At 44.3% G+C, this 14,903-nt stretch overlaps 1 protein-coding gene across 1 annotated transcript; it reads right to left on the reverse strand.

Annotated features, from left to right (window-relative positions):
* Nucleotides 1-1,291: 1,291 nt before the first annotated feature.
* arxa (aristaless related homeobox a) lies at nt 1,292-6,895 on the reverse strand (the record flags this gene model as incomplete). Its single annotated transcript, XM_080049809.1, has 5 exons — nt 1,292-1,547; nt 2,268-2,602; nt 4,368-4,413; nt 5,818-6,388; nt 6,706-6,895. 5 exons carry the CDS (start codon nt 6,893-6,895, stop codon nt 1,292-1,294), a joined length of 1,398 nt encoding a protein of 465 aa, XP_079905935.1.
* Nucleotides 6,896-14,903: the final 8,008 nt, after the last annotated feature.

Consider the following 14,903-nt stretch of genomic DNA (forward strand, 5'->3'; position numbering starts at 1 on the left):
AAATGCAACTCCACGGATAAAATAAAATAATATAATAGAGTGAAATAGAGTAAATCCGGCGCGGACACCGGTGGAAACGACTGCAAATGACTCCCATTTTAATCGGAGGTTAAAAAATGCTATCTAGGCTTCTATAGAGTGGTGTCTCTGAGTGTGACTGGTGGACATGCGAGCAGTGGAGAGGAGTCAGGCTATGGAAGGTCTATGGACAGTTTTCCTTTGGTTTTGGGGGGATGAAGGGAGGGGGGGGGGGGCTCCTCCGACTCGCCATTATTATAGACGCAGACAGACCCAGCCCACATCAATGCATACCGATTAACAACATCGAGCACTCGAGTTGTGCAAGTAGCACAAGAATCCTTCCTAAACGTCTGGGATCCCCTGCGGTTCCTCAGCCTGTGCGTGCGTGTGTGCGCGTGCGTTTACAGATCCTAAGTAGGCTACCCAAAGAAATAATAATACTCAAGATGCAAGTGAATGTCATGTTTTGAAAAATATGACTTAAGAAATAAAACAAATATTCAGAGTAAAATGTACTTTAAGTAGGCTACACAATGCAAAAAGAAATATATCTGATGATTAATAACTCTGAATGTTATATTAAAGAATAATTATAACTGATAAATTAATTTAAACTTTTTCACATACTGTTGAGCATAACACAATGTAATATTTTATATGCTCCTGTGACCTGTATGCAAAACCCTCATTTTTAAAGGAATAACTTACAAAAGAAATGAGTGCAGTAAAAAGAAAAAAAATGCTGTGAACTGTAGTGAAGTACAATTATAAAGTATAGCATCAAATGGAAATACCAAACTACAAATACCTCAAATTTGTATTTGAGTAAATGTACTTTAGTTACATTCTTCAATTGGCACCGTTTGCTTATGAATAACTTTACATGTCAGTCAATGTTCTATGGAGTCAAAGTATAAAAAAATCTTTAAAAATCAGTTATTGTTATTTAAATGGAAACAATATAAAAGTTATTGGACTGTCATTCAGAGAGGTGTGTATATGCAGTGTGAAACAATGTTTCGAGAGCTGTCATTACCACACACACACACACACACACACGCAGACACTGTTTTTTTTTTTAGCCAGTGCTCTTTTGAAATTTGGTCGTGCTATTTTGTTGGGGAAAACATGAAGGTAAAAGGGGACGGTTGAACACGCAGGGGGACGTCAGGACATTTGCCTCCAGAGGTATGAATGGGCTTTTGGGAGGGGGGCTGTCATGGAATGGGACAGGGGGGAGGCCTAGAGAGAGAGAGCTGCTGTCAAGTGTTCAGCACACCTCCTTCCCTGAGGCTCCGGCGGGCAGGATGTTAAGCTGGGTGAGCTGAGCCGAGTGTTCCTTGGCCTTGAGGCGCAACGCGGCGATGCTGGACGCCCGGCGGTCTGCTGAAGAGGAGGAAGAGGAAGGGTCAGGGAGGATGGGGCCCGCGTGGGAGGAGGAGGGGCTCTCTACAGGGGGGGCGGGCTGTCGAAGGAGAGCTGCAGCGGTGGAAGCACTGCTCAGGGGACCCATACTGGAGAAGAGCCTGGGGGGGGAAAAAAGAAAAGACATCTGAACATTTATTGGATGCGTACAACATGTTTTGCCATTATTCAAGTTTTTAATTGTTCACATAAATCTTTGTATTTCAGGCTAAAACTTTTGTCCCTTACATGTGAGAGCAGTGTTGACTCAAAATGCTGTCTGTGTGAAAGCAGAAGAAAAGAAAAAACCACTGCCTGTTAGTATAGAATAGATTTTCACCCGTCCCTCAGATGTATTTTCATTTCTCTAGTTTGTCCTAAATATGCTTAGATAATTTATTTCATGCTGACTAGAATAATACAACGTATAACATGGATAGAACAAGGTTATTAATGGAGAGGAAGAAGGCAAATGAGAAGCCAATTGTGACATATGGAGTGTACAGTGTCACCCCTCCTCACAGCTTGTCTGGCAGGATCACACGTTTGGTTCATTAATTTAGGCATTTGACAGAGTGATCACACACTACCGTCAATGGCAACATATTTACGATTAGACACTTTCAGTTCAACAGTAATGCAGTGTAAGTGTGGATTAGGCTACTGCATGTTGCATGATGTGTGCATGACTGCAACATTGGAGTCTTTTAATGTAAAATACAGGATGAATGTGGCGTACTACAGGTGGAGGGATTGGTTGATTCTGGTGTCAAATGAGTGTTAAGAACAGATATCAGGTCCAATAAGGGCAAGTCTGTGTGAATGGTTGCAGCTTTATATACCTGCCAAAAGTGGGTCCGATGAAGGCGGGATGTCGAAACATGGCCGCCGTGCCCAGGAAAGTGCCCAGGCCGAGCTGGGTGGCCAGGGGCGGAGCGGAGCCGTTGTGTGGCGGTGCGTGGGCCAGGCCCGGGAAGGCAGCGGCCGCGGCTGCAGCAGCTGTCCAGGCAGACTCCAGGGCGGGGTGAGGGTGGTGAGGGAAGGGCCCTCCCTCCAGGTAGTGGCTGAGAGGGTGACCCGCTCCCAAGGCGCCCGGGAACGGCAGGCCTGACGGGTGGGCCTGCACCCCGGCCTTCTCACGCTTCCTCCACTTGGCCCTGCGGTTCTGAAACCACACCTTTGGAGAGCAGATAGAGATGACAGAGATTAATATAAGTAATACTTTTATTTTCCAGCAGTTATTACAAAGGCAGCTTTAAATAAATGTTGGTTTGTTGAAGATAGATACATGTTTAGCTGATATGAAGAGGCTTCATGTTTTAAAATAGAGAAACAGCTAAATCAATATAGTAAAAGCTGTCAAGAGGCCTTTCCTTTTCTCTCAATGATAAGAGGAGGGTATGCTAAGTGTCACATGTACATAGGTCTCTCATGCTTTAAATAATCCAGCTCCTTGTCCTGCCTCCATTTAAGCAACCTTTCATTGTACTTAACACGGCTAGACTTTGTTGAATGTTGTGTCAGTGTAGTCCAATGGTTGTCTAGCTCAGGTGGTGGCCAATAGGCGGAAAGTCAAGGGTAATTACATGCACGGTAAACCCTGCCGCTCACGGTCCCTTTCAGATCTACTTTCTTTCTAATTAAAACCCCTGTCTCCATAGACGGGCTTTAGATCATTAAGAGCGGTGTTAACAAAAGATCCCGAAAATGTACCGCGCTGCACTGGCTCCAATAACAATTAATGCGCTTTAAATTAAATTCTTAAGAGTCGGGGAACAAGTGACTCCCTATCCAAGAGAGTATTTAACTTTCCCACGCATCAAACCCAGTTGCCCAGTTTGCACTGCAGAAGCACGGGGCGCTCACAATGAGCAAAATGTCAACACGAGGGAAGTGATTGAACGGGGCGAGCTTGAGCGACAGGGACACACACAAACGCACACATGCATACACACACACATTATTCCCAGAGGGCTGTTTAGCATTACACAGCCCCTCGGGAATTTATGAGTTTTTATCACCTCCTGATGGCGCCCGTTAAGTGATTTGTTCACCTACGGCCCCTAAAGAGACATCTGTTGTTTTACCGGCGGCCATAACCTCCCGGAGCTTTCCACCATGTTTGAACTGTCTCTCTGGTTATGAGCCCGGGCTTTCGACATGCAAGCCACGCTTTCAGTGCGAGGCGAAGGAAAGAGAGAGAGAGAGAGAGAGAGAGGGAGGGAGGGAGGGAGGGATGCAGAGTGTGCGATGAGAGAGGCGGGGGGGGGGGGGGGGGGCGCAAACACCTTTAATGGTCTCTCATTCGCTCCAAGTGCAAAGCATCGGATCAATGCAGGTCTATTGCAATCACATAATGGGAAATCAAATAGCATTATCCCTCCCCTCTTTCTCCCCCTCCTCCTCCCTTCTCTTTCCACCCCCCCCCCCCCCTCTCTCTCTTTCTCCCACTCACACACACACACACACACACACACACACACATCTCGGCCTCGCCCCCTCTCTCTGTCCCCCTCTCTGATGGGAATTCAAACACCATCTCATCCCAGGAATAGGCCATAGACAGTGTTTGCTCCCGCACTAAGTGAGCTTTTTATGAATCGCCAGCGTCCGCCTAATTGCCACTAAAACGTTCCCCCCGTCCGCGTGTAATAACATTCAATAACAGGAAAGACCTTCCCCGCGCGGCGAACATGGGGCCATTTAACACATTTTAACTGTAATAAATTACTGCCTCAAATTGGCCCGTAATCGTTGAGCCCCAATCAGTGACGCATATCACCGGTTATTATCCAGCACTGTGCGGCGTGGGGACATTTTTTTTTATTGTTATAATAGAGGACATAAAACATTAGTGGGTGCTGCTTTTTTCCACCACTCTTTTTTGATTTACAAGCCACAGGCTCCGCTTTTCAGATCAAGACAAACAGAGAGCCACTTACTTGAACACGGGCCTCGGTGAGATCCAGACGCATTGCGAGCTCTTCTCTGAAAAGAAGATTAATAAATAAAAAGAGAGGAAGGGAGAGAAAGAAAAGATTCAAGGTTACAGGCCGCAGTTTGGAAGCAACGCTGAATTGCTGTTTTGTCCCCTCCTGTGTTCACTGTCAACAATAGACGACGAAAATAGGCTTGATTTTTTTCTTACTCACTCTACCTCCCTGCACGGTCTGGAGAAAGACGCCATAGCCATATTCTATTTTGCCTGTCACTGATGGGTAGAAATAGGCCTAGTGATTGTTAAGAGTTGCCTTAGCACGGGCCTGTCACTGTAACAACATAATGGTTGAAATAATGACATCTAAAACTAGCCATGCCACAAAGCAATTGTCGCTCCCTTCAGCTGCAAGATGGGCTCGCAGTGGAAATTAGACCTACGTGTCGCCTTTAAGTAAATCGATTGGAAAATATGAATAATACCAATGGTTGTGAAAAATCGAAAATGTAGGCTATGTTCTCGTGTCTTGTAGTGCCAGAACAAGCTTTCATTCCCAAGCATGAAACGCGGATTTATTAATTATCAAAATATTAATCGAGCAGAAAATAGGCCTAGAATTTTATTTGTAGAGGATTTTGTTCTGAGCTCTACAAAATAAATCAAAATAATGTAAAGCTATTTTTATGAATGGTAAAGATACTCCAGAAAATTCAAATGACTAAGCTTTGCAGTCTTCGCTGTGCACCTGCCCTCGGGCTTGAGGTAACTAGGCCCCGAGTTTCTTTTTGCAGGCTGTATTCAGGATGATATGCAGCAGGTAACCTGAAGTGGAGCCGAGGAATAACACCGCCGCCATTTACAGCGGATACATGTAACAAAACGTCCCCAAGCATTGTTATATATAGCACTCACATCAGGCCATTGTGTGCACTTACGCAAGGGACGGGTTGTGTGTTGGGTCATTGTATGAGGAGTGATCCTCCGTGGGCAGTTAAGAGACGTGAGGAATTGCTAAAATGTTATGAGGTTGGGTAGTGGCTGAAAAAAACTGTCATTAATTATCACTGGAATATGGAATATTTGGAGAACAAGTTTGTTGTGTTTGTGTTTATGTGTTTTTTGGATTTTATGTTCAAGCCATCAGTGGAAAAATGATAATAATAAAATAATATCTGCTACCTGCCTATAGGCTACTTTTAAAAATTATAAAATTGTTAAGACTCAATTAATATAGACTGGTTTAATTATACACGTTTGACATGCATGCATGTTAATTACATTTGTAGGCCTTTATTTTTTGTGGATGTTTTTCATACGAAGCAGAATTAGTTTGATCAAAGGAATATGCTAAATAATTAATAATAATCTAATGTTCATTTTAAGGGAGATTTTTTCAAGTCTTTCCTGACTAATTTATAGCCCATTTATTTTTTAGCCATTTGAATACGTCTTACCTGGTGAAGACGTCGGGGTAGTGTGTCTTCTGGAAAGCCCTCTCCAGTTCTTCTAGCTGGTAACTGGTGAAGGTAGTCCTGTATCTTCTCTGTTTCCGTTTCAGCATCCCTTCCTCCGAGTCACTGCCCGCCGACAGACACACGCTGTCCTCCCCGTCCCTCACGTCCCCATCCCCGGCGTTCAAGCTCTCCCGCTCCTCGTCCTTCGGGGACAGAGTGGCCGTGTCCCCGCAGCTCTCCTCCTTATTCCCCGCGTCCTCCTCGAACTTCAACGGACCGAGCTCCATCAGTCCCAGGCTCCCGTCCTCCGAGCCACCGTCGCCAGGGCTCTGGTCGCCCTCTCCCCGGCTCTGCGACGCGTTTTCCCGGTAAGACTTGCTGCGGCTGATGCTCACCTGCGGTGCCTGGCTGATTTTGAGGCTGTCGCTTGCGGCTTGCTCCAGGAGAAGCCGCTCCCTGTCCAGCGTCTCTGCGTGCTCGTGGAGATACTTCCCCCCGGGTCCGTACAACCGGCGCAGCTTAGGCGGCAGGTGCATGTCAGCGCTGAGGGAAAGGACGTCTTTCGTTGGCCCTGAGAAGAAAGCGAGTAAAAAAATGTCAAAATACCAAATAGGCAAAAAAAAATGGCAGTGAAAAAGCAGAACATAAAATTCCCTCTAAATAAAGTTTGATAGGCTACTTATGTAGGCCTTAAAACCTACATAATTATTCACCGTAAAACATGTTGACTAGTGTGGCCCACAAGTTGTGGGCTACATGACAACTAACACGCTAGCCAACTAGGCTATTTGAACATAAAACTTATTATTTTTACACATGTCGACCCGCCACAAAGCTCCCACATAAGCAGACTATTTTTTATTTTGCGTCACTTCAAGGAAAACTTACTGTCCGCCGTCTTGTCGAGCTCCCCTCTGCCGGGCAGACCCGCCAAACTTTGCGCCCCTATCAGCCTGACCTTACAGGGACTCCGGCGGCCCAGAATGCTGTCTATGCAGTAAGAGGAGAGCAGCGTCGGGGATTTACTGCTCTTCCTCTCGCCACGTTCGTGGATATCTTCCTCAAACTGACCGCTCATGTCGACGCTTCGGGGTTCGTCTAGTTACGGTAACGCCTGTCAGTCTCCCAACCCTCTCTATCGCTCTCTCTCGCTCGCTCGTGGGGTGCTCTTCTTTTTCCACCCAGAGCGGTGTGTCTGTCTGAACCAGGACCGTCCACTCCTCCTCTCTCTCTCTCTCTCTCTTGCTCTCTCTCTCCACTTCTCTGTCACCCCTCTCAGCTAATGACTGACAGCGATTAGACTGGCTCGCGCTGCTGGGCGCTTCTCCGCTCCGCGCGCTCGCTCTCTCGCTCAGCAAACGTGTAGGCTGTTATCGCGCCGCCTGATTGGCTCGTAGCCTGTGTGTGTATGTGGGGGGAGAGACAGCGAGGAGCTGCTTTATATATTTTTACGATTAAAGTTAATTTGAGGGAAAGGAAACAAAACCCGGAATGGAATAGTTTTTCCTCAGCGGAGCGAACTCGGCAAATAGTTGATACAGTTGCCATAGGCTAGGCTACAAAAGCAGAGAAAAACAGCATTCCACTGCTATAATTTGATAGATTCGATGAAAAGATGAAGATGTGAAGATTAGCTGCTCCGGTTTTAAGGTCATTGTATTTTCACTGGCATTTTCACAGGCTCATTCGTATAAAACCATTATATTAGTGACCTATTATATTCCTGCTATGACAGGTGGAAATTGCTTTTGTGAAAGAGGCCTATTCTGTGCAATTGCCTTGTTGCTCTGGACATAGGTTTAAAGGTCTACAAGACAATGTAGCATCTAGGCTAGACTATTTTTATGCCACAGAGCATTAAAGTAATAACATATTTTCACAATATAATCTACAAGTGCACACTATTATTTATTGATAATGGATACGATTAGAATTAGTATTATAAATTTCTACTAATCTATATTTAATACCAACTAATAATACAAATAGGCTATTTTTTTTTAAATAATAGCCTAAACGAACAACTTGAATTCAAGAGAACAATGTAATTACAGTGGAAATAGACATTGATTTTTATTTTTGATTGATTTTATTATTATTATTATTATTATTATTATTATTATTATTATTATTATTATTATTATTATTATTATTATTATTATATTTGGGTGGTTAGGCTACATGATGAACTAAACCCCTGTTTTTAGTAGGCTATTTATGTATTGTTCATTTTGCTCATTTGGCCATACAAAAGCTGACCCTTGAATCCTTGTGCCAAGATTGAAAAAAATCTGTCACGGAGTTTGCCCTCAACCTCAGACAGCACCTGTCAGAGATTGAGACACATATATCAACATTTGGGAAGATTATGAAATCTAAGCCTATCTATCTATCTATCTATCTATCTATCTATCTATCTATCTATCTATCTATCTATCTATCTATCTATCTATCTATCTATCTATCTATCTATCTATCTATCTATCTATCTATCTATCTATCTATCTATCTATCTATCTATCTATCTATCTATCTATCTATCTATCTATCTATCTATCTATCTATCTATCTATCTATCTATCTATCTATCTATCTATCTATCTATCTATCTATCTATCTATCTATCTATCTATCTATCTATCTATCTATCTATCTATCTATCTATCTATCTATCTATCTATCTATCTATCTATCTATCTATCTATCTATCTATCTATCTATTTTTTTCCTTGCCCTATCTCCCCCTCTCCCTCCAATTGCCTGCTCTTTGCTGGAGTTGCAGATTGACTTAAAAAGTGCGGGTGGCGCTCAGGTGATGAGATGCAGCACGGGGAGCCGGGATGGCACACAGGGACTCCGCGGTGGAGAGAGAGAGGGGGAGAGGGGGGAGAGGGGGGGGGAGAGATGGATCGAGAATGTAATTTTAAATGAAAGTCTATTTAACCCGCTGTGAATGGCATGACCCTTATCCTCGCCTCAGAGCCCATCACTGTTAAAAGGATCATTTTCAGAATTCAATCCAAAAACTTCAGCAAGGTGCAATTTACTCTCCCCATCTCTCTCTCTCCGTCTCTTTCACCTATTCTCTCTTCTTCCTCCGCTCCCGTTATGTATCTATACCCGGACTACAGAGCATCGCAGCAAACGAAAAATAACAATACAATATAGGCCTATATCCAGAAAATGACACTTTGTAAGCGATAGCTTTATGACCTTTTTGTGATTGGAACTGACATGTGGGCGCCATTGATCTGTTTAGTTAAGGTGCAGGCCGCTTATAGCATTTCTCACCTATTTCTTTAATTTAACAGCCTCACAAAATGTAACCAACACAGAGGCTATGAAATGTATCGGTAAATAGCACTTAACGTAGAAAATAAGGCTTTTCTGGCCTTTTTGTGCAGCACATTTCCTCTGATAAATGAGATCAATGTTTTCAGACAGCACGGAGTCTTTTGCCTGGATAATTTTTTCAACTTCACGCATTAAGAAAACAAGCTCTGTTAGTATTATAAGCGTGTAGCCACACGCTGTGAGATTCAAATACATCCGCAACTTTTCTTTTTTTATTGCAGTGTCACAAACTTCGGAGCTTGTTTATTTGCAGGCAAATCAATGTAATGAGGGTAATAACAATATAAAATGTTATGCCTTTTTCTCTTGCGCGGTCACAAACAGACGCGCGTAATACAGACGGGTATTTAGAGTCGCTCTGTAATTTGGGGGGCACAATTTGATTCATTTATCCGCACACTGTTATTAACCCTGTGGAAAAAGAGATGTCAGCCGCCATTTCAGCCAGCAGGACATCCGCGCTTTGTTTAAATGCACTAATTACGCGCATACATTAGAGGAGGAGGGGGGGAACTGAGTGTAGTTGGAGCGTAATTTTCACATTTCCAATTTTCCGTCTATTTGACGCGCAGGTGAAGGGATGTCGGAGTGAAAGGCCGCCTTCCGCTTCAGCAGCACCTCACCGCCTCCCCCATCTATATTTGCATGTCACCCTAACTTGGTGAGATCCAGAGGGGATGGGGGGGGGGGTTGTTTATAGGGCAAGAAAAGCATGTGAATGCAAAATGTTTTAACAGACTTCTCCTATAGACCAACTTGATGTAGGCTGCCGGTTCCCTCTCGTGCTCTCCAGTGAAGGCCACAGAAGTGATGCTAATCAAATCCATCGTTTAGGAGCAGCAGATTGGGCTTTGCCTCTTGGGTCTCCTATCTGGCGCCATCTCCTGGACGGAGAAGTAAACTGCTCTAGCAGGTAAGGAATGGTTCACGTTTTCTATTTGTTTGCATGCCATGGTCCGTGGGTATAGCCTATAAAGTCATTTCTTAAAAGTGACTTTATAGGCCCCCCCTTATCCACCTGTAGACGATGGAAAGACCAGGTAGGACACATGTTGGGGTAGATCTATTTTGAGTTTGATGTTATCCCACAAGTGTGTTCCATGTGCAACACGTGTAAACACTGGTTCCCAACGTGCACCCACATACACGGACTCGTGGCCCTGGTGACGACGACTCATCCTCCATCCGTCCTCGCGCTCTGACATAATTGGACACTTGCTCTGCCTTTAAGAGGCCAAGCAGGCAAAGAAGGAAAAGGAGGGCGAGATGGGGGGGGGGGGGAGGGAGTGTGTGTGTGTGTGTGTGTGTGTGTGTGTGTGTGTGTGTGTGTGTGTGTGTGTGTGTGTGTGTGTGTGTGTGTGTGTGTGTGTGTGTGTGTGTGTGTGTGTGTGTGTGTGTTGGAAGGGAAGGGAAGGGGTGGGAGGCTTTTAAAGCACGCGTAAGCAAAGTTAATTAGCGGTTATTAACAGCCCGCATAATGAGAGCGAGAGGGAGTCAATTTAATGACTTTGTTAGCAGCGAGTTCAGAGCGACAGGCGATGATCGAAACAACAAAGGCGAGCAGCGCACGCAGCCATCATCCGTAATTTCCAGCGGTAATGCGGTCTGATCAGAAACAAAGGGTTCTAATTTCGTTCGACTGACTCGATAATTTGTCCTTATGTAAGGAAAATAATTAATGACTTAATGCTTCAACAGAAGTAGTTTTCTTTTGGGAGGGGAGGGGGGTGGTGGATTTTTGGATTCCTCGTTTGCTGGAGAAGGTCGTAAGGAAATCAATTTCGAGGCCTATAATTATTTACATCATGAATTTAAAAAACGTGGACGTGTGCCTTTGCTCACGGAGTCTTGTTAGGAGAAGGAGAGGAGTCTCCAGATCATCTTCCCTCAAACAAATATTATGTGTGGCAACAAATGAGCCACTTGTCATAATGTGGAAGTAGGCTATTACAAATCTGGCCATCACACGAAGAAAAAATCATTCAGAATTGAGAAGACAGGCTATAATTTTTTTTTAAAAAGCCAGATATAATCTACAATCAAACCAAAATGTGATATTTAATATCAATGATCAAACGAGGTTATGCTGACATGATACCCGATCATATCTCGGAGCGGAGCTGAATTGACGGCCCTCACGCCTGTAGCATACCTAACCTGTTCCTGACAATTTGCCATCGGTTGTTGTGGCCACGCTGCGTTGCAAAATTATCCGAGGCGTGCGCGTCTTTACGCATGATTTCATCATTCCACAGATGGCTTGAGTCGGAGGGGAAAGATGTGAGCAGCGCTTTTATCGATTACGGGGACCACTCTTGGATTCATGGCAGGTGGATAGGTCACCCACACGAGTGCGGCAATTTTGCGGCCCCCATTGTCTCCACTGTGATTACTGCTTTGATCACTGGAATCCAGGGACTCTCTCTCTCTCTCTCTCTCCAGTCCAGGGGCGAGCGAGCTGAAGAGGTTATCATCTTCCTCATCCTCATCATACCCTCATCTCCATCCCTATACTAGTTGACCATGCAAACCTGGGGTGCCGTGTGTTTTCACAGCCGCATTGCCCTTTTATTGATTGCGTGCCTGCATTTTTAATTCGATTGCGCGAGTGAGTGTCAAAAAATTCCGTAAGAATCATCCTCCTAGTAATGAGATAATCAAAGTAATGTATGCAAATCAGTTATGTTTGCCAGCTTATCAAAACCGTAGTGCCCCCCCCTTGAGTCTGAAGAAGTCCATTTATTCAGTTAGTGGCAATATACCTTTGCACAAATGGCGCGATGCAAATGACAGTTGATTAGACTAAATTAAGAAGCTCGTTTCTCCCTGACCTTGTCTGAGTTTTATGTAAATTATTTTTTCTCTCTCTCTCTCTTGCTTTAAAAAGAAAAATGCATGTTACACCCTGACCTTTTTATAAATCGGAACAATATTTTCCATGGCTGAAAACAATGGTCAGCCTCAAATAACTCACTGTATGTGTCAGTAGCTTGGATGATTCTCTCTGACTGTCTGGGTTTTTCTATCCATGTGTCTCTCTCACAGATCTCAGTGTATCTTGACCCCGGTGCAGCTCCCACAGGGACAGAAAGTGTGCCCGTGTAACTTCCTTGCTGTGGTGGGAGTGTGCCTCCAAGATAGACCAGGTGTGTGTGCCTCCTCAGTGTGTAGTCTGCTGCACGTGTGTGTTTACACGATTATGTGTGCCCATGTGTGTGTACCATAACATATTGTCTTAGGGGGACAGGGAGAGTGCAGTCCAGACTTCCTCTCTGTGGGGTGTAGTGGGGCCTGTAGATGGGAAAGGAATAAATCCAATATAGATTGCAGGGCTGCGCTGCCTCCCGCTGGGGACCCTCAGACTTGCAGGCCAGGATCGAAGTGCTTTTCTCCACCTAAATTGGCCCGAGAGGCCGCAGAAGCAGCCGAGCTACACCCCCCAACTCTGGGACTGCCTACGACCTAATGATGGTGCTGGGGACAGACACACACACACACACACACACACACACACACACACACACACACACACACACACACACACACACACACACACACACACACACACACACACACACACACACACACACACACACACACACACACACACACACACACACACACACACGCACACACACACACACACACACACACATATATATATACACCACCGGCATACACAGAGACACCAGAAAACTCACACAATCATTCCCGGATTGATATAAAATCAGTCACACACTTGGGACAAGAAAACCACACAGATATAAACACACCCTCCCACCTCAGCTCCCTGATGTTGAACACACTCATTGCTTGACCAAAGACCGTCCGCCTCAAGTTTCCCTCTTCACACACAACATCAGACCAGCCCCTCAAGAACTACCTAGCTAAACTACAGATTTAGAAGAGGCATCCTCACTGCCCAGTCCACACACTCCAGAGGGAGGGGTGAATAGTATAACTGGCACCACACACTAAGTGTCTGGACTGATACACACTCCTGCCCTTTTGGTTTCCCCTGCGAGGAAAGCACCACCAGCAGCACCACCCCGATGCCATTACGTTTCCCTGCCATGCATCCAGCCACTGGCATTTTGGGTCTGTCCAGGGAGCTAATTCTATTTGAGATGAGGTGTCAGCTGCTGTGTTTTTGAGTTGGGTTCCAGAGACGGTGTGACAGAATATCCTTTACTGTAGCTGGACATTTGTGGCTCGGTATGCCCTTGCTGCTGGACATGTTATGTTAAATACAGCATGCCTATACAAAGCTCATCTGTAGAGTTTAACAGGTGGATGTGGTGAAAGCTATAGAGCCATGCATACATGTAACCAACTTCGTTTCTTTCTCACCTGACGGCAGGAATTGTTGGTTTTTTGGATGCTTGCATGGTGTGTGAATAATACCATATTATTAACATCACCCAATCCCAACTAATAGTGAATATATTCTTATTAATGTACAATAAGCAGTTAATCTATTGACATAATGCATACAGCCTAAATTATTTAACTTACATTTTTGAATTGACTGATTGGAAATTATTACATTTCAAAATAGATCATTGTATTAAGAGCCATGTATTCCAGACCATTTGTATTTTTATTGTATTCCTCCAAACACTAGGGGGTGTATGTGGAAGGCCGAGGCTGGCCACACAGGTCATTTAAGTTCAGGCCAGATTGGACATGTGTTGTTGATGATGAAGTAGGCAAACTGTCTTTGTCTGTATTCTACCATCGTCTTTTTAGTAGGCTATTTATTAATTTATTTGTTTTTGGAAGACTAAATGGAAATCACAATCTTGGCAAGCTGAATATCATTTGTTTCTCTGAACGTAGCATACGTCTAAACAACTCAGTACCAATCAGCAGCTAGCAGCGGTCTAAAGTGTAGAACTTGGTGACTACAGAAAGGGACTGACATACACTGTCCTACAAAGGCTGAGACATTTGTATGCCATTTTAAAACAGATTATTTCACAAAAAAAGAAAGAAGCTTAATCAAATCAAATCAATTACGTAATTGTTTCAATTGAAAAGGTTGGAGATTGTGCCCTCTGCTAATAAACTAGCAGGCTACGAGTTAAGCTAACATCTTCTCCATCACGACTGGATTACGTAGTAGAGAGCTTGTTGTTAAAAAGCATTTCTGTGATGACATTGATTCAAACTCAGGTTTCAACTCAATTTTGAACAAATATTCAACTGGATGTATGCTTTGTAGTGCAGTAGCACTCTCAACATCTGTTCACATCTTCTACTTTGTTACATGTTTCATTTTGTTCTCTCTTTGACCTTGAAGGCCCTTGCCCACCGGACGCGTTTTATTCGTGCGATTAATTTGTTTATTAACGAACGTATACAGAGTCAATACAAGCTCCCACACCAGCGCCATAATTTGGCTTCGCGAATTTGCGTCTTTTATTTTTTCGAACTGAGTGTAATTTTTGTGGGGCATCGCTTCTTAAAGTGAGACGCGACAAAATTCACATTTCAAAACATTCGCTTTTACGTGCCGTTTATTCGCGTCGCGCCCGGTGTGCATAGGCCTTGAGACGGGACCCAATGGAAGCAAACTGAAAAACCATGCAAGATCGCACTCCGCGACTTTTTGAATCGTTTCAGTGGACGTGAACATGCTCGCAGGCTAGCTAGTAGCTTGAGCGCCAACGCATACACGTCCTGTCACAGCTTTCCTCGGGCCTCATGCCTCCTTTCTTATCTACTCTGAC

This window comes from Ammodytes marinus, assembly GCF_949987685.1.
Source record: "Ammodytes marinus genome assembly, chromosome: 21".
Classification (NCBI taxonomy): domain Eukaryota; kingdom Metazoa; phylum Chordata; class Actinopteri; order Uranoscopiformes; family Ammodytidae; genus Ammodytes; species Ammodytes marinus.